Here is a 23,438-nt window from a genome sequence, read left to right as displayed (position 1 = left end):
AACTCTCAATAATCAGATACTATTTTAATATTATATCTATAACCAAATACTATTATAGATAATATTATTAAACAATCAAATAGTATTTAGGGAAAAACTTTAAAGTTGAGTTTCATGTAGAACATTACGTTTCTCCCTGGAACTGTCATTTGTTGATTAAAAACTAGAAATGATATAAATGCTTTTTCCAGTCACAGTAGTTAAGTCCTCCTAAGTCACTAGACATCCTCCCATAGACATTGCTGGAAATGTACACTCGCAAGTTTGTAGGACCTTGGCAAACCATATTCTTTCTTTGAGCTTTCAGAGATGGTGAGCCTGTTTGGGTCAGTCTGAGCGTTATGATGGAGGTTTGACTGTGGCATCAGCACATAAGCAAAAAGCATTCTTTCTTGTATAAATCTAGACTGTCCCACCCACTCACACCAAACGAAATCAAGACAGTATTTCTAGTGTCCATCTCATCCCCCTGAGAGAACTCTAACTTGATGACATTGAGGTATTACCAGTCGACATTTGAGGTATTACCAGTTTGTGTCAAGTATACTAAACACCCGGGAAGCTTCGTAAGTAACAAAGTAAAATATTTACCCTTTCTGCTAAAGAGAATAAAAGGCACCATGGGTAAAATGCACATCGTGCATTAAGCTTCCCAAATACCAAAGGCAGCATCTTAGGACGGCCCTTAGAAAACGGGATACTGGAAGACATTTTTAAAGTTTTCCAAATCTGTACAAATATAATTCACATTGTTGTGGAGTCCAACACATTCACAGATGACAACCACGTACTTTGTCCCTCTCACTGGGCACACAGCCCCCGGCCGCAGTGGGCTCCTTCCCTGACAAGGCCGTGCACTATGACATGCGCTCCTTGAAGAACCACCTCTGGCTGTCTGAGTTGCTACAGTCTCGCAAGTTCGGAGCAAAGGCAGAGTTGAACTCCTCCTCTGTGGCCTCCACACATTTCCTGCTCTGCTTGTAGACTAAGGTGCGGTCCTCCTGTAGGATGAACTCTTGATTCTCTGGAACGGTATCTTTCCAGAGACCCGTGATAAGGATCCTTCCCTTCCTCCACTGCTATTTCTTGCCGGGATGTACACTCGAAAAACTGGTTCTGACCCATCCCGGGGCAGAGGTACAAAAGGACCTGGTGGCCTTCCACACTGTTTTCAGTGGGAGGATTATAGTCCAGGCAGTGCCCCCGTAGTCCTCTGTTCTCAAGCTCCCGAAGAAACCAGGCCTGTCCTCTGGCACATGCAGTTCTGGGTACACTGTAGCCAGGAACCGCTTGAAGTCTTTACACTGGAGCTTGGGCTGAAGCTTCTTTCTCTCTGTCAGCTCCCCAGAGGGTTCCAGGCGGGCTGGGGATTTCGGTGGTGGTAGAGTTCTTTAAGTTCATCCGTCCACACTTCTGCAGCTCGGACACTGTTGGCTAGAGCCTTGCTGCGTGAATAGGGAGCTTGCTTAGGGAAGACGTGGCCCACGTGGGAGTAAGGGTGTGTTTCCAGAGAGTCACCACATTGCCAGATCCTAAAGGAGAATTCAAGGTTTTCTCGTCCCCAGACTTCCATTCCGGTATCATAAGACCCCAGGTATTCAAAATATCTCTTACTCATAACAAACAGTCCCCCAGCCATAGTTGGAGACCTGATAATGTCAATAGGAGTCCGCATCAACTTCCGCTCCCACCAAGGGACCACGTGCCACATGAATACTTGGCGCCAGTCAAAGCCACCAATCTGGGGCTCTCCGGAGTTGCCCAGGTACTCAGAGGTGTTCCAGTCAATGACATCGATAACGGGGCACACCACGGCCGACTCCTTCTCGTGGGTCCTCTGCAGCAGGGACTCCAGCCACCCCTCATGACAGTCACAGTGACAGTCCAGAAACCTCAGCACTTCGCCCCTGGCCGCAGAGGCTCCCAGTAGCCGGCTTGCACTAGGCCCTCTCTTGCTAGCACCGATCAGGCGCACCTTGGGCAGCCGTGACAGCTCTTGGCCAAGGGCTCCTTCAGGTGATCTCTGTCGCTGTAGTCATCTACCAGAATGACCTCCTCCAGCAGGATGTCAGGGGAAGTGTCAAGAACACTGTAAACTGTCCGAAGGAGTGTGGACAAGGCTTCATTATAAAATGCTATGACAACGGATGTCTTGGGCAGGTTATCATAATCATACCCGCAGGCCACGGAAGCGGGAACCTGGCATCCTGAAAAGGTGCTCAGACAAGCACAGGGCTCCGGGCTGCACTCCTACCTCCAGTGGTGCCAACCAGCTATGGGCCCTCAGCACCACTCTACAACTAACTACCTGGTGGCCGGCTATGCTGCTTAGCCCAGCTAAGACGCGCACTCGCACCACCCGCCTCGCGGCTCACGCCCTACTTACCCTCTAGGCAAGGCCCACGCCCCTGCCTGTGCCCATGCCACCCCAGTCCACGCCCTACGGCTTCCAGCCCATGGAGTGTTGCTGAAGCACAAGGGGGTGGACGAGGGCGCGGAGACCCGCTACCACAAGTACGGGTACTAGCCCACCTCAGAAGATGTCCAGTGTTGGGAGAAAGCAAAGCCACCCGGGGTGACAGAGGATGGCAGCAGGGGTGCCCTCAAGGTCCCCTGCTCCCCCACCTACAACCCGCAGCTGGAGCCCTTTGACAAGTTTGCAGAGCGTGTTCCTGCCAGGCACAGAGGCTCCCAGGAGCCATCAGGGGAGCCCGCCAAAGGAGTGGACCCGGGGCGCTGGAGCTGGTGAGTGGCAGGATGGTGGACTGTGGGCGCCTGGTGCATTGGTTAGACATGGCGGGTCAGGGCGCCCTCCGCGGACGGTGCTGTTCTTCAGGTCCCGCGGCTGATGCAAGGCGCTGCTGGGGCACTGCTTTGCCACCCAACTTGGTGCCACTCTGCTGCTCCTATGGGGAAAGGCCTGGCGGCCTCCTGCCCTGTCATGGGCGGGCACCTCCTGCAGGCAGCCTTTGCTGTGCTCTGAGGGAGCTGGAGCTGGCCTCCTAGTGCAGGGCTCCCAGGGCTTCTTTGGGGTGAGCTGGGGCAGTTGTGTCAGCAGGCAGCAGCCCAGGCCAGCCTCTCCAGAGTGCACAGGTCCCTCTCCTACAAAGACATGGAGGCTGCTCTAGCCATGGTGGGCCCTCGGGCTCCTCCCAAGGAGCTGTATTCATTATTTGAGTGGGACAAACTGTATGGGTCCTGACACTGAGGGTGGCAGAGGAAGTCAACTATGCCTGGGGCGTGGGGGGACTGAGGTGGAGATGGCTTTGGCCAAAGGAGTGATGAATGTGGGGTGGGAGAAGAAAGGCTCTCCTGGTGGATTTGTTTTTAATGGAAGGAAAATGCCTGCAGATTGATGCCGTAAGCGCCGGTGGACTCAAGTTTTTCCTATTTATTGTGGACGGGAGGTTCGCCATCTCTGCTCAGCAGACCAGACACACCTGACGTGAGTTGGCATCGGGGCGTAAGGAACTCCTGCTCTCTCTCCTTAACCTCTGTCTCTTGTCCTCTGGACCATACCCTCCTTTCCCATTCTACTTTCTCAGTACTGGCCTAGTTTCCTCCTCAGGGTTTTGTCACTTACCCCTTCCTTTTCAGCTCCTCCTTCCCACGCCCATCTATCACCCTCTGCTTCTGTCTCTGCCTCACCCTGTGTCTCCCTGACGCTGTGCTTTAACCCACCCTCCCTCATTGTTCTGACTAACACTGCAGAGACTCTTGGCAGAAGTTCTTTTGGCCTGGAGGCTGAGAAAGGTGGACCAGGTAGCCCCAGGCCTCCTCTGTACCCTACCCACCTGAAATCTTGGGGTCTTAGGGGTGGGACAAGGATAAAAACTACCCAAAGAAGGCTTTTGTTTTGCTCTTTGGTTTGTTCATTTTTTTTTTTGAGGGGAAGTCCCAGAAATGCAGGTTGCTTAATAATTTAGGTCTCTTATTTTTGTAATATGTATTTTGTATTTGATGTGTTTTGTTTTATTTTGACAATTCAGGAAGAAACTGACCTCAGAAAGAGTGTTTGAGTTTGGCTGCTCTCCTATTACCCCAAGCCCTATCCCTGTGGAGTAGATTCTCCCAGACCAGAGAGGTTTGGGCTAATGAGGAAGACCAGACATGAGCCCGATACTGCTGTTCCAGGGATAGAAACAATGTATCTAAGAGCTTCCTCCCCAGGACTAGCTTGCGAGCAAGAGGTGAGGATGGGTCAGAGGCCCCAGAGGATGGGGCTTGCTGCTTTCTTGCCATTCTCCACCTTGGGCCCCAGTCCTCAGCTTCCAGTGGTCTGCAAACCTTCCAGAGAGTTGGGGTACTCTTGTCCATTTCCTGCCTTAGAGGTGACCCAGGCAGAAGGTTCTCAGGCTATGTGACTGAAAGTAGGTTCTGTCAGAGTTGCTCAATAAAAAGCTAAGAGGATTTCCTCAGGCATGAATGTGGTCTGGCCACAAGTCTGGCTGGGCAAACTATTGATTACTAGGACCCAGGCCACCTGTGACAAGGCAGAGCAGTGCCCTGGAAAGGTTTCTGTGTCTCTCTGTGGGGGTGTCTACTTGTCCCTGTGGAGTGCTGGGTCTGGCTAGACCTGGAGGGCCTGGAGGGGACTGGGTGTTTTCCTATGATTCTGGTCCAGAGCCCTTCTCTACAAACCACATCCCTCCTGCTCCTTCTCTTGACAAGGCTTCACCTCCTTGGCCCCTCAGGCCATTTCACAATCTTTGGTGCAAGAAAGGACCCCTCCCCCCATCTTTGTCCCACCTTAACCTCCCTGCTTTGCCCCTACAGCTCTTAGGTCCCTTCATTTTCTGGATGCTGAGGCTGCCATGAGAGACATGGCAGGGGCAGAGTGCTGAGGGCAGATGTGAGCAGAGGAGGGTGAACAGGGGAGTTGCTGTGTCCCCTTCATGTTTGTTCTCTGCAAGCCGCTCTCTGGAGCCAGCCAACCAAGTGCAGGACTGGATACCTCAAAGTAGCCTCGAGTGATGCTGCAGATGACCCTCCATGGGGCACAGAATAGGGGAATCTCTAAGATCTCGGGGTGGGGGTGGGGATACCAGGGCAGGGAAGTGAGGTTGGGAACCCAGCTGTCCTTTCAGGCAGCAGCATCACAAGGGGCTAGGTAAGAGATAATGGACCAGTACCTAAGGTCCCCACACTTGCTTTGCTGGGCTCTTTCTGTTTCCAGGTTTGGAAGCTTTTCACAAGAAGATAGTCCCCAGCGGCAGCACCTACCCCACGAGCATGGGGCAGGATGGCAGGGCAGAATGACAGGGCAGGTTGAGCCCTAGCAATGTTGGGGTCATAGCAAGGAATCCAGGGATAGAGCACAGGGGAGGGCACAGTGGCCCTCCATCCCCTCTGCTAACATTGGTTTGGGATCCTCTCTCAGTTGTGACACATTTCTACCTCATTTTGCTGTATCTTGTACATCCTGTTTATCTCCTGTCTGATGATGCTCTGTCTGCCTCAGAAGAGACTGTATTTTAAAAGAAAATGTTATGCAGTACTAAAGATTAAGAAAAAGAAATAGAAACACAGAGAAAGATACAAAGAATCAAGAAAACCAAGAACCGGTTCTTTGAAAACCTCAGTAAGATAGAGAAACCTTTAGACAAACTAATTCAAAGTCCCAGCGATTGTATCCAAAGTAACACAATCTGTAATGAAAGGGGAAAAATACCAACAGAAAATGAGGAAACTAAAAAATCATGACTCACCAGAACTGGGAAATCCAGAAAAAATGTGAAATTATACACAGATACCATGTACAAAGTTAAGTCAAGTTCAGTTAAACTATGTAACCAGTTCCATAACATAAACTGTCGTCCTTTTAACCCTCCCAACAAAGTAGCCCTGCCCATAGGAGGCCTCTAAGTCTCTAATCTGGAGGGAGAGTGTACAAAACATTTTTGAGGCTTTACAGACAGATGATTTGGTTCCAATCATAGAACTTCTATATGTCTCCAAACATTTTCATCCATAGGATCATGAAAGAAATGTTACTGCAAAGTGTGTGTAACCACTCACCGTAGTCATGCAATCCCTTTCCAAGCTAATGAACCCTGCAGCATCAGGCTGGCCCACAAGTCACCTCAGAGAAAGGAGGCTCACACATCTGCTGCATTGCAGGCTCACTGCTGGCTCTGTGAGTTATGACACAGAGTTAAGCAAAGGATAAAAGGCTAGAACTTATATGCGCAGACATAATTTGAAAATAATCTGGATATGATAAAAAAAAGAAAAAAGGCTTGTAAGTGGACATGCCGGGTGGTACGCAACTTTAATCCCGGCACTCAGGAGACAAAAGCAGGTGGATCTCTGAGGATAGCCCAGTCTACACTGCAGGTTCCAAGAAAGCTAGGGCTACACATTGAGACCCCGTCTCAAAAATAGATAAATAAATAAGTAAATAAATAAATAAATAAATAGTGTATAGGACTGAGGAAAGGGGTCAACCAGTAAAGAACGTGCTTTGCTAGCACTAGGACCGGAGGTGGATTCGCAGAACTCATGTTGAAAACAACAAAAAACAAAATCAAAAACAAAAAGACAAAACTAAGAGAGGCAGTGAGTTCCCGAGGACTTTCTGGCCAGCAGTCTAGACTATGTGGCAAGTAAATTCTAAGCCAGCAGGAGACCATGTAGATGGCATCCCTAACGTGACACTCAAGGTTGTCCTCTCTCCTGCACACGAGTGCACCTGTGTGCATGCACACACACACACACACACACACACACACACACACACCAATGAAAACAATACTAAAAAGAAGAGAAATTTTCTGAGCCTTTAACAAAATGTTTCGTCTCCTGCAGCAGGCAGGAGAGAGTGTACCAATGGGGAACAGGACACAGGACTGCAGCCAGCATCAGCAGGATGAAAAGGAGGCCAACACTGGGAGCTCAGCCCATGCAGCATGAGAGATGGAGGGGGAGGGGAGGGCCAGAGCAGCTTTACCAGTGAGGGGGTGAGGGGTGTGAACCAGCAGAGGGCGACCAACCCAGGGGAGTTTAGGGAGACATCAACTGGAGCTCCCACTCCCCACCAGGACACTCATAGAGGTTTATCTCTCCTCCCAGGCACCCACCTTGGCTCCTTGGCAGACTCCACAAACTTCCTCCCAGAGAACAACAGGGTTTGATGAGCAATGTTAGGGTTACACCCTACATCATTATTTTACCATATCATCACTACTACATTTCAGAGAGTGCAGTATAATTTGTTATTGCTCAAATTAATGTAACATAGATGCTAGAGAAAATACAATGAACTGAGCAAGCCTGTGTGGCCCTCTCTGTGCCAGTAACCAGGAGAGCGTTCCTCATCTTATTCCCCTTTTCAGGTAACTTTACATATCTCAGACTGAGGCCATTTCTATATAGGAAAAAACACAATGTTTTGTGCAGAAACCATCAACTGCAGAAGTCACAGTGTAAGTTCTGCTTACTATTTAGAAGAAACCGAGAAGAAGAATTTCGATCACATGGGCAATAGGTATAATTTCCTGAACGAAACACCAATGGATTATGCTCTACGATCAAGAATCAACAAACGGGATCTCATAAAACTGCAGAGTTTCTGTAAGGCAAAGGACATTGTGATTAGGACAAAATGGCAACCAACACATTAGGAAAAGATTCTTTACCAATTTATTTGATACAGGGCTCATATCCAAAATCTATAAAGAACTCAACAAGTTAGACTGCAGAGAGCCAAAGAACCCTATTAAAAATGGGGTACAAAGCTAAACAAAGAATTCCCAGCTGAGGAATATCGAATTCCTGAGAAGCACCTAAAGAAATGCTCAACATCTTTAGTCATCAGGGAAATGCAAATCAAAACAACCCTGAGTTCCACCTCACACCAGTCAGAATGGCTAAGACCAAAAACTCAGATGGCAACAGATGCTGGTGAGGATGTGGAGAAAGAGGACCACCCCTCCATTGCTGGTGGGATTCCAAACTGGTACAACCATTCTGAAAATCAGTTTGGAGGTTCCTCAGAAAATTGGACATTGCAGTGCCTGAGGACCCAGCTATATCACTCCTGGGCATATTCCCAAAAGATGCTCCAACATGCAAGAAGGACACGTGCTCCACTATGTTCACAGCAGCCTTATTTATAATAGCCAGAAGCTGGAAAGAACCCAGATCCCCTTCAACAGAGGAATAGATAAGGGAAATGTGGTACATCTACACAATGGACTACTACTCAGCTATCAAATACGATGACATCATGAAACTCATAGGCAAATGGATTGAACTAGAAAATATCATCCTGAGTGAGGTAGCCCAATCCCAGGAAAACAAACATGGTATTCACTCACTGATAAGTGGATATTAGCCCAAAAGCTTAAATTATACAAGCTACAATCCACAGACAAAATGAATCTCAAGAAGAACAACCAAAGTGCACATGCTTCACTCTTTCTTAAATGGGGGAACAAAAGCATTCATAGGAGGGGGTATGGAAGCAAAGTTTGGAGCAGAGACTGCCTCACATTGGTATACAGCCCATATATATGACCACCAAAACTAGATAAGATTGATAAAGCTAAGAAGTACATGCTGACAGGAGTCAGATGTAGCTGTCTCCTGAGAGGCACAGCCAGAGCATGTCAAATACAGAGGCCAACGCTAGCAGCAAACCACTGAGCTGAAAGCAGGATCCCCGTTGGGGAATTAGAGAAAAGATTCAAAGAGCTGAAAGGGCTTGCAACCCCATAAGAACAACAATGCCAACCAAGAGCTTTCAGTGATTAAACCACTACCCAAAGACTGTACATGGACTGACCCAGGGCTCCAGCTGCATATGTAGCAGAGGATGGCCTTGTTGGGCACCGATGGAAGGAGAAGCCCTTGGTCCTGCCAAGGCTGGACCTTCCAGTGTAGGGGAATTTGGGGTGAGGAAGGTGGGCAGACGGGTAGGGAAAACCCTTAGAGAAGAATGGAAGGGGGATTCGATAGGGGACTTCTGTTTGGGGATCCAGGAAAGGGAATAACATTTGAAATGCACATAAAAAATATCCAATAAAAGACAAAAGGGAACATGGCCTGCCTAGTGTACTGTGATTGGTGTAGCACTCTGTGAACCTACCTTTCTTTCAGCATTAAAACATTTACCGTGTAAGGTGTGACACTTCAGTGAACATATGAGAAAATAATGACACACAGTGTCCCACTACTAAAATAAACCAAATACTAACCCTAACTTACTGAATACGATTTGCGGTTGATGTTTTCTGTAAAAAACTCTCTTTTTATCTTGCTATAAACACAAGTGTTGGGCCCTACCTTGGGGTGTTTCCCTTCCCCCTGGCTGAGCCTTTCAGCCTGCTGTGGCCAGAGGTTGTTGATGACCTTGGCAGCTGCTCTTGCCCCTGTTTTGGGGTGGGGACTTTCCAGGATGTTATTTCCTGGTTCCTGGTTGGGGTCTTCCAACTGCTACTTTGAGACGTGTCTAGTACTTTTCCACTGCTTTTGCCTCTTGTATATAAGGAAATCTCAGTAAAGCCTGGACGGCTTTCTCGCAGGCCCACGATCCGGTTCTAGTGTGGTAATGATGCAGGAGTCCCAAATGGAGGTTCCACTGGGATTGGAGAGGACAACTCAATGAGATCATCCCAGGAATCCGGCCGGTGAAAAAGGAGGGATATAGTGGGGAAAATGGGCCACAAAAGGCCTCAGTAATCAAGATCCAGAAGGACCACCAGAATTGAAATCACGTGCAATGAAAAATAAAGATTTGGGCTAGTGGTGAGTAAACCTTGTAAAAAGCGACAAGGTAATGATGATAAGATGTTTTTTGTGTATGTGTTCTTTTAGAGTTATGCTAAAACCTAAAGAAGTGATGTCAATTCTCATAGATGCTTTTAGCCTTTTGACCCTGACTAGAGACCGTTTATACCCTAGACAAGAGAGAAAATGGGTTTAAGAGAAAAACAGTCCTTCTGGATTCTCCACAGATGCTTTGGTGAAAGAAGGAAAATGAGCTTAAGCTTTTTTGGAGCTCTCCTGGGGACAGAAGGAGGGCGGCAGACGTCCTGGCTCTTGCTGGCTCCTATTGGAGAAGTGCTTATCTCTGGTTCTGGGTCCTTTAAGTACGATATCTGGGACCTTTTGGTGGGACACCATCTAGCTCCTTCCCTCTATGTCTATTGTCTGTCCTTGGTGCACCAAGCTGTCCACGGATGTCAATTTATGTCTGGGTTTTTGCTTCTCGTTGCTCGAATGTTCTGTGTTTCATGTTTAAGAGAAAAAATGGTGAAAACTTTAAATGCTGGTTGATTCCCCCCTTGATTTAGTTTTAAGTCCTTTCAAGAAAGAAACAAATAAATAAAAACAGTTTCAATTGACCTTTGGAGCCCTGCATCCTAGATAACTGTTTATCTCTAGTGTTAACTATCATGCGTGTCTGTGACTGAATCCGGCCTCAATGGAGGAATGTAGCTAGGAGCATAGGTCTGTCCACTGGGGAAGCTCCCCAGGGGGCTGGCTAAATGTCTACACTAGCTGGCCTTCAAGGTGCCAGCAGCTTCAAAGCTTCTATGGTAATGGAGCTGATGTCTGTTTCTCTTAGAAAAATCTTAGATTGTGATTACTGGATTCAACAGGTAATAAGGTACTTCTTTTAAAAATGACAGCTACAAAAAGTAAGAATGGTGTTTGATCTAAATACTAAAGATATGTGTAATCACTTCATTTTTTTCTGTTTGGTTTTAAATGTATAATACGCTCTACATGTCTTGGCTATAGGTTACTGGCTTTTAAGTTATTGGGTATGGTTAAAAATTTGTAACATTGGTAACAGAAAGTTGGCTTAAAACTGGAGTCATTCTAGACAACACGTGGCATGAGCTAACCCAGGGGAACAGGTCTAGATTGGGATACTATTTGAATATAACTCTTATCATGGAAACCGGACTTATAAAAGAATTTAGGGCAATGTCTCTTTGTTGGGGTATTAGAGCCTGCAGCATCGTTCGTTCATATGCAAGGCTTGGCCGTCATACTTTATAGCATGAGGAATGGACTTGTTGTTTTGGAGAGACTGGATTTTGGAGGATAGATAGTTTGGTGGAGGGTGAGTTTTGCTTTCCAAAGTTATGGCTGTGCTCAGGTGTTATAAGGGAAACTTAAAGAGTGTGGTTAATGATTGCCAGTGTTACATTGGCTACAGTTTACAGTTCGATCACGGAGAGATGCAGGATTCTAACTCACACATATTTGTAATTAAGGAAAAATCAAATAGGTGGAGATTGTTACGAAGGGTTGATGAGGCTATGGAACTTATAAGAGCATTGCAGCCTGGTTGCTTACTGCAACTGCTATTTCAAGAAATACATATAGAATTATTATAGGTTTAAGAGATTGATTTTATGCTGTTTCTTGCACTCTTGGGTTGTTGTGAAATATTTCATTTCTTGTATTTCCTTGGGTTTTGTTTGACTTGCCCATACATTTGTATGTCTTTTTGAAAGAAAAATGTATTCATTTTTATTTATTTTGGTGAATTGTTCTTTGGATGACTTTTGTCTGTGGTTCCTCTGAATGCAGTTCCCTGGGTGGCCAGATGAGGGCACCAGATACTAAGTTATAAATGATGGTTAAGCACCCAGTAGTTCCTCTGAGTGAAGCCAGCAGGTTGCCCAGGTCAAACTCCAGTTCTAGCTCCTGTGCACCATGATGTGCTACAGCTTCTCTGCTTCCTCCTGCTCTTCCTTGGCCAGCAGCACCTCTGCATTCTGCCCCTCCATGGCTCTCGCTTGGGTCTCAGGTCCCTCACTTTTGGGGATTTTAACTTTTAAGAATGGAGAGAAAGTTTACAATTTGATGTTTGCCCTAGATGTGAGCACCTATGTTGCCAGGAAAAGCGAGGTTCCATTGCACAAAATGGGATTGTAAGACAGAGATTTCAGGAAAAAACATGGGTGAATATATTGAAACCATGCCCCCTCCATGAAAAAATGTACTCCAACTTGCATACATTTAAAGGTGTAGGAAAAGAAATATTGGCCTCCTGGGAACAGTAAAAACTGTGGGAATTGGACTATATGTCACATGCATGGACCCTGGGTTTATACATTTCAGGGAGAAGAATCTCCCTCACCAAGCATATTTAGATTTTTGGCTGTTAACAAAGATGTTCTGTCCATATCAAGGCTTTAACCAACTCTCCCACTCCTCAGCAACTGAGCTGTAATGAAGCAGTGAGAACTCTGAAGTTGTGGAAGGAGAGTGTGCGAATGGGTGTTCCCTCGCTCAAAAGTGAGTCTCTGGAAAAGCCACTGCAGAACCTGGTCAGTCTGGGTGGAGGTAGTTAGCAAGTAAGCTATGGCACTTCCCAGTGACATTACCGGTAGTGTCTTCCCTGGAAATTCTCTTGTATCCAGGAGACACTAGAATGTTCTGTGATGTCAGCAGTGTTGTGGTGACACCAACTGCCTGAGCGATTTCCCTTCATTTCCTAATGGGTTCCCGAGGAGGCATGTTCTCCAGGATCCTCAGTCTCTTTCGGAGGGACAATAATATCCATGCAGAGACCAGACCAAGGCAGAGGGAGGCCAGCCTTCTATCACGTTGGAGAACAAGACGAATGGAAAGGTCCTTGAGGAGGTCAAGTGAGTACTGGGCAGGGCAAGGGGAGCTTCCTGGAGGAGGTTGGCTTGAGCTGGTCCTTCCAGGAGTAGGACGTATGATTTAGAGCCTCAGTCTTCCTAAATGGCTGACCCAGACACAACAATTTCTGATCATAAGTTTGACAGAGAACCAAGACCTGTTATATGTCAAGGGGCTTTCCTTGGATCTCTTTAATGTCATGGGCAGTGTCAAAGAATACCAGGATGTGCCTGTGTAAGAATAACAAAGTGTCTCTCTCAGGATAGGCTGTGGAAGCACTTCCTCTCAGCTGTGTCCTGTAGACTACGTGGGTAATTGATGCCAAGAGGGATACTCTCCTGGTCATATCATGGTCTCAGTTACTTTGTACTTGAACACACGTGACTAGGGATTCAAGATGTTAAACAGTTTGGACTCAAGGACTTACCTGCCTCACATCATACATTAGCTGAGAAGGTCCTCCAATTCTTCTTGTTTAGGCCAGCTTTAGAATTTCAGTGACAGAAGAATGGCTGTAGGAGGTGTGGTCTATATTTATGATGGCATATGTCACCATATGTCTATGATGGTGGGGAACAGGGACTGAGCTGAGTTCAGCTTAAAGATCGCTTTCTTGCTCTGTCAGGAGGTCACTGTATCTGTAGACTGTTCATCCTCAGACTTCTGTTTTAGAGTAAGCATAGTTTTTCTTGACACTATGTCCCCATATATGCCTGTTTACTGGTGTTTATCTACCTACAGAGTCTGATCAGAAGGCATCATCCCAACCCTCCACGACACCTGTTGAGGAGGAGAGAATGAAGCGTTTGGAGAACCTCAAAATTGCCCTCCACAAGATGCAAAAGGAGAGAGATGAACTCAGGAGAATCCTGGCGGATTACCCTGGAAAGAATTTAAATGACAGGTAGTCACAATGCAAGTTCTGTTAAATCCACATTTCCTCACATCACAGTAGGCTACAACTCCAGGGTGGGCTCATGGTCAAAATCACTTTCCTGATTGCATCAGAATGTGAAGATCAGATGGGAATGAGATGGTGGCACAGGCTATTTTAATTCCTACAAACGTAAATCATAGCCTGTGGCCTCAGTTACATACTGGGAATGAGGGTAGTAGTGTGTGAGCTCTCATTGTGTGGTTTAAGTAGCCTGGACAGTTGTTGGGTTGTGGGAATTTCTAGGTGCTCTGATTATGAGCAATCATTGTTGCAATTGACGTGGAGGTGCTTTGGGTTCAATAGGTCCTGTGAAGAGCTGGAGGGGCCTAATCCCTCTTGCTGCCTCACATGTCTGACTGCACTGTCAACAGAGGATCATTGCTTTTCTCTGATTTTATTGATTGTATTTTGAGATAATGCCACATTCTTGTATTTATTTGGCATTCTAATTGTATGAGAGAGAGAGAGAGAGAGAGAGAGAGAGAGAGAGAGAGAGAGAGTTTTGTGTGAGTTTGTGTGTGTGTATGCATGTGTGAGTGCGTTTTTGTGTATAACTTAAGATCTGGGTATTCTGTGTTCTGATTTGGCCTGAGAATTATCCTATGTCAATTTCCATGACATGATAATGATGTGGCTGAGAGCCTCACTTTGAACAGTACAACATTTCACATCTGGTCAGGTGGACACACCTGGGAATCTCCTGGTGTGTGTTATAAATTCTTTTCCCTGTAAATACTGTCCATGTTCCTTTGGGTTTTCATGTAGCAATAGATTCTATGATTGAGAATTGTTACCTAAGAACAGGAGAATAGGCTTCATGGGTTTAAGTTGGAGCCTGGATGGTGGCACAGGACCCTCGAATGTTCTTGGCAAGCTAGTCTATTCCTTCAAACCCTGTCAGGGAGCTCAATCAAATCAGCTCCCTGCTTTTGTTTCCTGGCACTGCTGTCCCCGCGGCCATAATAATAAACTTAATAAATACCAAATGGACCCAGTACCAAGGAGCAAGGGTGTGGCATGTCCTAGGCTGGGGTAGTTCAGGATTCAGTCTAAATTCATATAATTCTTGTATCCTTCATTCATAATGTTATTTGATCCTTGGACCACGCCCTGCCACAGGAACAAGTTTGAGTCCGAGATGCTCATGATGCAGCACGAGGAAGTGATGACCGACATGAAGAAAATGAGCGAGCAGATCAATACCGCTTTGGTCAAATGTAAAAACCTTACACTGGAAAATGACTGGTACTGGTGAGTAACTTACAAGGTTGTGACCCCAGCACTAGGCAAGCATATGTCAGCCCATTCTTATCTTTGAAATAAAGTGAGGATCAGGCTTTATAGTGTTTGAAGCAGACCAGGAAGCCTGTCTCTAAGGAAGGCTCTAAGACATACAGGACACAGAAATTTTGGCCTCCAAGGGACATTCTAATAAAAAGGACATATAAGCACACATAATGATTAAGTCCTCTTCTGGGAAAAACTTGAATCAATGGTGTCAGGTTTTTGAGAAGTGCCCTGAGTCTTCTGGAATGTTGCTCTTTTCTCCATTTGACCTGTCTCTAGGTTATGCTCCATGGCTACTGTGGACGTGGACTATAATCTGGGGCTCTCTTCGGATCAGGATCCTAGAAGGAGGAATGGACTTGGAGAAGTGGGAGGAAGTTGGAGACTGGCTGGGATTCACCATTTTTTCTTTGTGTCTCAGCCGCAGCTTCTGCCCCCTCCTAACTGAGTGTTTTGAGCTGAAGAACAATGCCCAGAGAGCATGGAATGAGTACAAAGGGCTTCTAAGGGATCAGATTGCACTGGAAGAATCCACTAAGGAAACAACAAGGTTCTGTGGGGAAGCCAGTATGAAAATCCATGTAACAAGCAGCCTCAGGTAGGATGAATGAAACATCAAGGGCAGGTTTTCCTGATATCTCAGCATAAACCAAGTCAAACCAATTTAACCTTTCTCTAACTTATCCAGACACTCTCCTAGGACTCATCCAGTTGTTCATTTCTTTGCCCATTTACAAAACTTTCTGTGATCCTAGCTTCATGCAAGAAACTGGAGGATTGACAACCAAGTCCTCCTGCTCAACTAGAAAATGCATTTCCTTAAGGGGGATCTGTTGATCACACATTGCACACTTACATGCCATTATGCTAGAGGGATGCCATGTGGTAGCCGTCTTTGTAGTGCACAGAACTGATTAGAGTTCAGTTCAATTGCCAAAAGAATGGCTCTCACTTTCAATTATGATGGGGCTTGTGGACTTTTTCTCCTTTTCCCTGTACATTGAAAATGGTCCCTTCTGCCTGTCCAAATCATGGTTTACAGTGACAGAGCTTGAGAAGCAGTGTGTCAGTCCTGTTCTATGTCAGTGTTTTAGTGTTCTTTCCTGTGTCTCATGTCCTGGAGCTGACTGGATGAACAGGGATGTAAGAAAGGCTTCTCTCAGGGTGAGGGTTTGTGTGAGATATGTGAGGGTTAAAGGGAAATTTTTCTCCAACTCTCTCAACCTCGTGTGCCCAAGAAGTGCATTCCCTACACAGGTTTACTCTATAACGGATGGATAGCAGTGTCTACGCTCTCACTTGACACATTTCCTTTGCCTAATCTGTATTCAACAACTGTGCTTCCAGAAGGATGGCCTCCTCATTCTTTTCTGCTTCTCACTTATAATTTCTGTCCTCTCTCTCTCTCTCTCTCTCTCTCTCTCTCTCTCTCTCTCTCTCTCTCCCTCCCTCCCCCTCTCCATTTCTCTCTGACTCTGTGTGTGTGTGTATGTGTGTGTGTGTGTTTGTGTCATTGGGCACAGATGTGTGAACATGGTTATGGCTATGGTACATATGTTACATTGGGAGTTGCTTGTTTTAAGTGTTTGAGGTATGGGTGCTTACATATAGAAGTGTGTGTATATGTGTGTTTGTGCATATGTGTGTGTGTGTGTGAACACAACAAGTTTCTGAACACAGACACATATTTATATATATTGTATTAGTCTATATGTACACATATAGAAATGTAAAAGAGAGAAGAAGAGGAAACACAATGTTTCCAATTAGGTTTAAACTGTTCTTAATGGGGTTTTGATTACTATTGAAATTATTACAGTGGGAAAACTATTCATCAACATTGACATTACTTGGAGAAATCTCAGGAATGGGGTACAGGGATGTGAGGAGAGGCTGCTGTGTGATGTCCATGTACCTGAGTGTGGAAACTGCTGACTCAGGGCTCTTCTGCCTCCTTTGCTCTCGGTGTAAAGTAACACTGGAAGGTCATGTGCTTGTTGTGTCTTCTCAACATCCTGGTTATGTTAATAGTTACCTGCCACCACGTTCTGTCCAGAATCGCCTAAACTTGGTTGAATATACCTTGGCTTGGAGTTTGGTCTGGAATTTGTTAATTTAAAGATTAATTTGCTTAGAGTTGAATCTGCAAGCAGAAGATGTCCAGGAGTTATGCTGAGGTGTAATCACATTTTGCCTCAGACAGAAACTTAGGCTCAGAATAGTCCACAGCACTCACCCTGTGTTGGGTTGTGGCGCTCTTAACTATTGTTATTCAAAATCATTTGACTGAGTGAAAATCACCTATAAGGAGGGTTTAGAAAGTGATGACCCTCAGACATTGCTGGAGGTGTCAAATGGGTAGCCCTGTGAGAAGCCATGCACAACTTTTGTGCAAGTTCAACCTTTGACACAGCGATTCCAGAACAAGAAGTAGGTGTCAGCAGAGAAACTGTGGCACATTAGTGTTGTAGTGGTTCACCTCAGAGCAGCCATGAAGCAAAATTATCCAGAAGTCCACCAGTCAGAAAGTGAAAAGGTACAATGTTGTCCAGCCCTTCAATGGACTGTGTCTGAGTTTGATTATACCTGCCAGCATTTGACTTTGAATCAGTCAGCCTTATCTCACTCGAATTATATCTGATAGCATCCCATTAGAAGTTTTACCTTGGATTGTGGTTATGGAGATTTCCTAGCTGTTTGTGCTGGTAGTTTGACTCCCCTGTCAGGTACTGTATCCTAAATGGACCTCATATTGAAAAATGCAGCTCACTTTGCATGCACTGGGAAACAGTGAGCAGAGGACTGAAGAGGCTCACCTGCCCCCACCCAGTGCTCTGTTGCCTGAATCAGCCTCCTGTGCTCGGCCTTGTGACCTTGCTAAGCAGGCTTGGCTACCAGGACTAGATGTCACATTTCTAATTTCTGATTTTCAGGGGAATACACTTTATTGGCTGAGCTGTCTTTAGCCTATGCTCACTGTGTACTTACCCCATTCCAGGTTTTTTTTTTCTTATGCACAATAGTAGACCGGGTGATCCCTTCTATTATCATTAACTGGGAAACTAACCACATTCTTCAAAATACTCTGCTTGTCTGTGTGAACAAATATATTTGGGTGAGTTCAAAAGTGTGTATGTCTGGGTGTCTGTCTGTCTGTGTCTGTATACATGCATGTCTCCATGGACAATATAATCTTCTACTGACCAGGATGAGGAGAGAATGGAGGAAAGTCTGCAGGACACACTGAATCAGAACAAACTGGTCACTGAGCAAAAGGCCTTGTCTGTGAAGATGCAGCATCATTTCGGTGTCACTGAGATGATTGAACGCACAGGATGAGAGGACCCAAGTAGATTCCCTGTGCTTATAAACTGTCTTATTGGGTGTGTGACTTTCTCCATAGTTCTCAGCATCTGTCAGCTAGGAGCAGCTCAGAATATTATTCCTGTCGATTTTAAAAGAAATTTCATCCATGAAGTGTATGTGTACTGATCCCTCCAGTCTGAGCTCTCTTGTATTATCTGAGCCCAGTGACTTTAAGTCTCCCCACAAATAGTTTTACGATACCCATAAACGAAGGAGTGGTTTATTTTCTGCATGAGTATTTCCTTTAGAGTTCAATGCCTACCCTTGGCAAGATTTCCATGCAGCATATTCTTGCCAAATATAATATCACTTCAGTGTGCATGTACTTGAGATGTGGTTTCTCTGGGTCTTCGCAGATATTGAGGTTTTAACTGGACCCCAGGCATATTTTTGCACTGGAGGAATAATGATAGTCTTCATTTCAGTGATGGACAGGCCTCCAAGGCCTTCCTATTGTTGTCTAGGTTGGTCACATCTCTCCTCATCTGACGTTGAGACATTGCTAAATGATTTTAAAATATAATATGTATAGACATTTGGAATTATCTGCTGTTACTGTTCAGTTTTTAGCAGTTTTAAAAGCTGGGAAAATATGCAGGCCTGTGGGATCTCTTACCCTTCTGTCTTGGGCATGAGAAAATGACCTCAGATGAAAGATCATCCTGGATTATCCTGCTGAATTGTGCGCTGTGTATGGGAGAAGTGACATGGCAGGTCCTCACCAGGTCTTTTCCACCCCTAGGTCTGAACACTCCAGCAGATGCTTGCCCATGGCCCAGACCAGGACTACAGCTCTCAGAGACAGACCTGTCCACCAGGAGCACTGAGGGAGCAAAGATTGACAACTCCTCCCGCATCTCAGTCCTTGTAACCGTTCCAATCTTGGGCTGCATTTGAAAGACCTTGAGATGTGGCATGGAACACGCCTCACGTTTAACCCTTTGATGACTTGTCCATCAACAACCAACCACCCCAAATGAGGCGTCTATATTCCTCTTGAAGAGATTTTACCATCTTCCCTGCCGTTCTGCTGTGTTTGCAAGGCCAGCAACAGGCTGGAGTTATATGTTGAAAAATCAGCAGGAATTGAATGCTGACTAATTTACTTGTTATATTTGGTTTTTAGTTTGAAGTTTGGTTGTTTTATGCGTTTGGTTTTATTTGTTTAAGTTTGAAGTTTTGTTATTCATTTGTTAACTTTAGTGTATTTAATTAATATTAATTAATCAATATTCCTAAGGCTACATACATTGAACTCATTGACTCCCCAATTTAAAATGTTCTTGAATAAATTAATGTTTGTCTATAAATAAAAATGTGACCTTTAACCCTTCACTCACAAGACCGTCCTTAGACGTGTGTGGTTCTTCCTCCTGTAACAGCCCAAGTGTAAGGCAACAGTGGTTTTCTGCAAGTCTCATGCAGCGTAGGCTTCATCATCAGTTCACAGCCAGCCAGAGCTGTGCAGGAAACTGTGCTCTTGATGTAGACAGTGTGTCATACTCTGTGGAACCCCCCTTCATGATGAAAAATATCCTTGCTTTATCCTTGTGCTCACAAATTTAGCTTCCTTCATAATGACAAACAAAGGAGAAACACAGAAGTATTTCTCTAATACATTAGAGGAAATACAAACATTCAGTACGGGAATATAAAATGTTCAGGGCACACAGAGTTTGATGCCTGTGGATTCCTTGAAATATAGCATCAACTATGACTGAACATTTAATGAATTCCACCAATTGTAGAGGAATGAGCATTTTTACTATTTTTGTTGTTGGTTTGTTTCTTTTATTGATAATGATGTTTTGCTGAGTTCATTTTGATATATATCATAGCTTCTTTTGGGCAGAGGTCTTACAGTTTTGAATTATTTCTTTTTTTGCAATTTGTAGTGGATATTTTTATCTATATTTCAAATATTCTGTCCCTTTCCAGTTTCATCCCATACAATCTTTATTCTCTCCCCAGAATGCCTACCTCTATGTGGGTGCTACCCCACATGCCTGTCATCTCCCTCCCACCTCCCCATATTCGTTTTCATGCAATTCTGCCAGCGGCCAGCAGAGGGCAGTGGATTTCACTGGGATGTGATGTGACAGAGAATTGTTAATTGCCCCTTAGGTCCTCTGGGATTCAAATTCTCAAACAGATGAGCCATGTCTCCAGTCCCTGGCCTGGACTTTTGTAATGAATTCTATTATTTACAACTTGTCTGCCAATTCTGTGAGTTCATTGAGAGAGCATTTTCTAATTTGTCATTAATGATTTTTTTTAAATGGCCATTTACAGAAATTGTTAAACATTATTTCCTTGTGCACATTCATTAATGGGCTTATATTTGAAACAGATTTGAAAAACTAAAACACTATATTTAAAAAAACGTAATTCAAATGGGCTATATACATAAGCATAATACAGTTGAAGAAACTTAAATGACTTAGAAACTCATATTAAATATTTATTATCCTTGGACACTACAGTAATGCCAATCAAAATTATTCTGAGATATTTTTTCATACCTTTCATAACTTAGTTTAGTAACACATAAGAGAATTCACTCCTACTGGCTTATGGAGCAAGGGGAACATTGAGATTCTCCTGGTGGCAATGCAAATTTCTGTAGCAACTTTGGAAACCAGTATGCTGTTTCTTCAGGAAGGTGGTAATGGGTAAACCTCAAGATACAACACCAAGGCATATATCCTAATGTTGACTCATCCTAGTATAGACACCCTTTCTCCACCATGTTCAGTGAAGCTCTCTTAGAATATTCAGAATTTGGAAATATCCAAGTGGTCCCTTATGAGATGAGTGCATAAAGAAAGCATGGTGCATTTCCAGACAGGATTGCTGATCAATAACTACAAAAGGACAAGGGAAAGCATGTAATTTTCAGGACAATGAATGGGTCGTGTAAAATCATCCTGCATGACGTGATCCAGATCAATGAGGACAAATGGGATACATATTCACTGTAATCTGAATGTTAATTGTTTGACCTGTGTAACTGTATGATCAGTTTAGTGTAAGGGTCAAGGGACGTGGGCCAGAATGTCCCCATTTTCGGTGCTGTTTGCCTTGATCATACATTTGTATGCCTTTCTGAAAGAGAAATGTATTCATTTTTATTTATATTGGTGAATTGTTCTTTGGCTGACTTTTGTCTGTGGTCTCTCTGCATGCAGTTCTCTCAGTGGCCAGAAGAGGGCACGAGATATCCTGTTATAGATGATTGCTAAGAGCCCTATAGGTCCTCTGAGTGAGCAGCAGATTTTGCATTGGGTTCTGTTGTTTATGGTTTGCCTCTCCCCAACTGGTTATCTCTGATGTTAACTGTCATGAGTGTCTCTGACTGGATCCAGCCTCATTGGAGGAATATAGAGCTCTGTGAGCTGGGCAACAGCTGGTCTCCTGGGAGTCAGGTAGTACTGTCTCTGTTTTGGGTGGGCCTCCTGGGTCTCTGGTTTGAGCAGGCCTCCAGGGTCCCTGGAAGTACAAACCCACAGGCCTCATAGAATTTTGAAAGAGTCTGTACTGTTATTTTCTAGCTTCCCTTCCCATTTCCTACATCTTCAATAGAGCACAGAATTGACAACTATGAATTATATTTCCTAGGTGCCTCTCCAACCAAGAGTTTGCATGTGACTAAGTTTTGTTCAGAAACATATGAACAGAGTCCATAGGCAAAATGTCTGCCATTTTCTTCATGATGTTTACCCTCCGTAGTACTGAGGATCAAATTCCCATATTCTTAAAGATAGTTGATTTATTCAATATCAAGAATGTATGTGGGGTTGGGGATTTAGTTCAGCGGTAGGGCGCTTGCCTAGCGAGCGCAAGGCCCTGGGTTCGGTCCCCAGCTCCGATAAAAAAAATGCTGACCCCTAACACTGTGTATAAAAATACAAAATGTAAATAAACAATACAAACAAATTTTCCTTTAAAAAAAAAAGAATGTATGTGTAAAGTATCAATATCCGGTGTTCATAATTGTCTTATTTTGACTCCCAAAAAGCTGTACTTCCAGACCTGAGGGTCCCTGAGGGCTCCGAGTTGCCATTGCCAATGTTTGGACAGAAAGACAGAAGGACAGGGCAAGGGATTGGGAGGGAGTGGAGGATGAAGGGAATCACCATGATCCAGACTTAGAAGGGTCAGAGTAAGAGCTACAGGAGAGAAAGCAGCCTACAATGTAGGTGGAAGGGAATAGGACCCTATTGGGGGAGTGGGGTGTTTCCCAGAAGGTAACAGGCAGCAAAGATAAAACATAGATTTAAAAGGTGTTAATCCTGGGATGCTGGGTGGAAGGGAGGTGTATGGTAGCTGTCAGGAGGATTAGAAATGTCCAAACATTGACCGTGTGTGTGCCTGTGTGTGTGTGTGTTTCATTCTCAAAATCAGAGAACTCTTGGGCAGATGCCATGACTGCACTAAGGAGCCAAAGCTGTTTAATTAATTCACTGCTACAGTCTGGTACATTGAGGTACCAGGTGAGGGTCGTATTAAACTGGACACGGGGTACACAGCCCAGTCAGCCAATGCACAGTTTATTGAGTTTCATTTCTGTTAAAGACAAAACAGGATAAAAGTTCCCACTGTTTCTAGTTCTCTCCAGAAGCTGTTTCCCTAGCCATAGCATATCTTGGATCTTAGTGACCCAAACCTCCTTGCAGACTGAGAAACATGTCAGCCGTCCAACTCTTAGACGTGTTAGAGGTGCTGCTGTCTAATTAAGCTATAAAGTTACTTTCTCGTGAGAAAATGACCATGAAGTCCACGTCCTCAGGTTTGCAGCTTCCTTGGCAGACAGAGCACCAGGATCCTCTGCTTGAGGACGTTCACCTCCTCTGTATCTCAGTGTGGTGAGAGTGACCGAACCATCCGAGGGTGCCCTGCCTCTGGAAAACTAGGAACAGTCGCCTCACGGCATTTCTCTACAGTACAGTAAAATAGTGTCACCCCTAATCCCTAGAGAATGGCTCAGCAGACAGAGGGACCTGTGGCCCTCAATAGCCGGAGAAATGCTGCCCTCTGTGGATTGGCTGCCTAATTTTGGGCTATCACAGGCAAGGGAAAAGTCTCAATATTTGCATCAGATCCAGCCTTTTCCAATAGTTTGGCCCTAAGTAATTTTAGAACACAATACTTTTAGTATTAGTAATTTATTCCACATTTCATCTACCTAATCCAGACTGTACCTAAATCGGGGAAAATGAAAGGAAGTAAATTCTTAGTC

General features: G+C 44.9%; 1 protein-coding gene and 1 pseudogene across 1 annotated transcript; one reads left to right on the top strand and one right to left on the bottom strand.

The window, feature by feature from the left end:
* Positions 1 to 857: 857 nt before the first annotated feature.
* Positions 858 to 2,795, bottom strand: Galnt12-ps2 (polypeptide N-acetylgalactosaminyltransferase 12, pseudogene 2; annotated as a pseudogene).
* Positions 2,796 to 12,726: 9,931 nt separating this feature from the next.
* On the top strand, positions 12,727 to 21,274 carry Dlgap5l2 (DLG associated protein 5 like 2). The gene is made up of 4 exons (XM_006251670.5): positions 12,727 to 13,513; positions 14,666 to 14,797; positions 15,255 to 15,431; positions 18,942 to 21,274. The coding sequence occupies exons 1-4, from the start codon at positions 13,407 to 13,409 to the stop codon at positions 19,024 to 19,026; spliced, it is 501 nt and encodes a 166-aa protein (XP_006251732.2). The 5' UTR covers positions 12,727 to 13,406; the 3' UTR covers positions 19,027 to 21,274.
* Positions 21,275 to 23,438: the final 2,164 nt, after the last annotated feature.

Source organism: Rattus norvegicus, chromosome 15 (genome assembly GCF_036323735.1).
Source record: "Rattus norvegicus strain BN/NHsdMcwi chromosome 15, GRCr8, whole genome shotgun sequence".
Classification (NCBI taxonomy): domain Eukaryota; kingdom Metazoa; phylum Chordata; class Mammalia; order Rodentia; family Muridae; genus Rattus; species Rattus norvegicus.
This window is presented reverse-complemented; position numbering and strand designations above follow the sequence as displayed.

What these genes read in the sequence shown, in the direction of transcription:
- Dlgap5l2 (XM_006251670.5), top strand. Translation starts at nt 13,407, where the DNA reads ATGAAGCGTTTGGAGAACCTCAAAATTGCCCTCCACAAGATGCAAAAG. An exon ending in CTGGAAAATGACTGGTACTG is followed by an intron (nt 14,798 to 15,254) that starts GTGAGTAACTTA and finishes TTTGTGTCTCAG; the next exon opens with CCGCAGCTTCTGCCCCCTCC. An exon ending in CATGTAACAAGCAGCCTCAG is followed by an intron (nt 15,432 to 18,941) that starts GTAGGATGAATG and finishes TTCCACCCCTAG; the next exon opens with GTCTGAACACTCCAGCAGAT.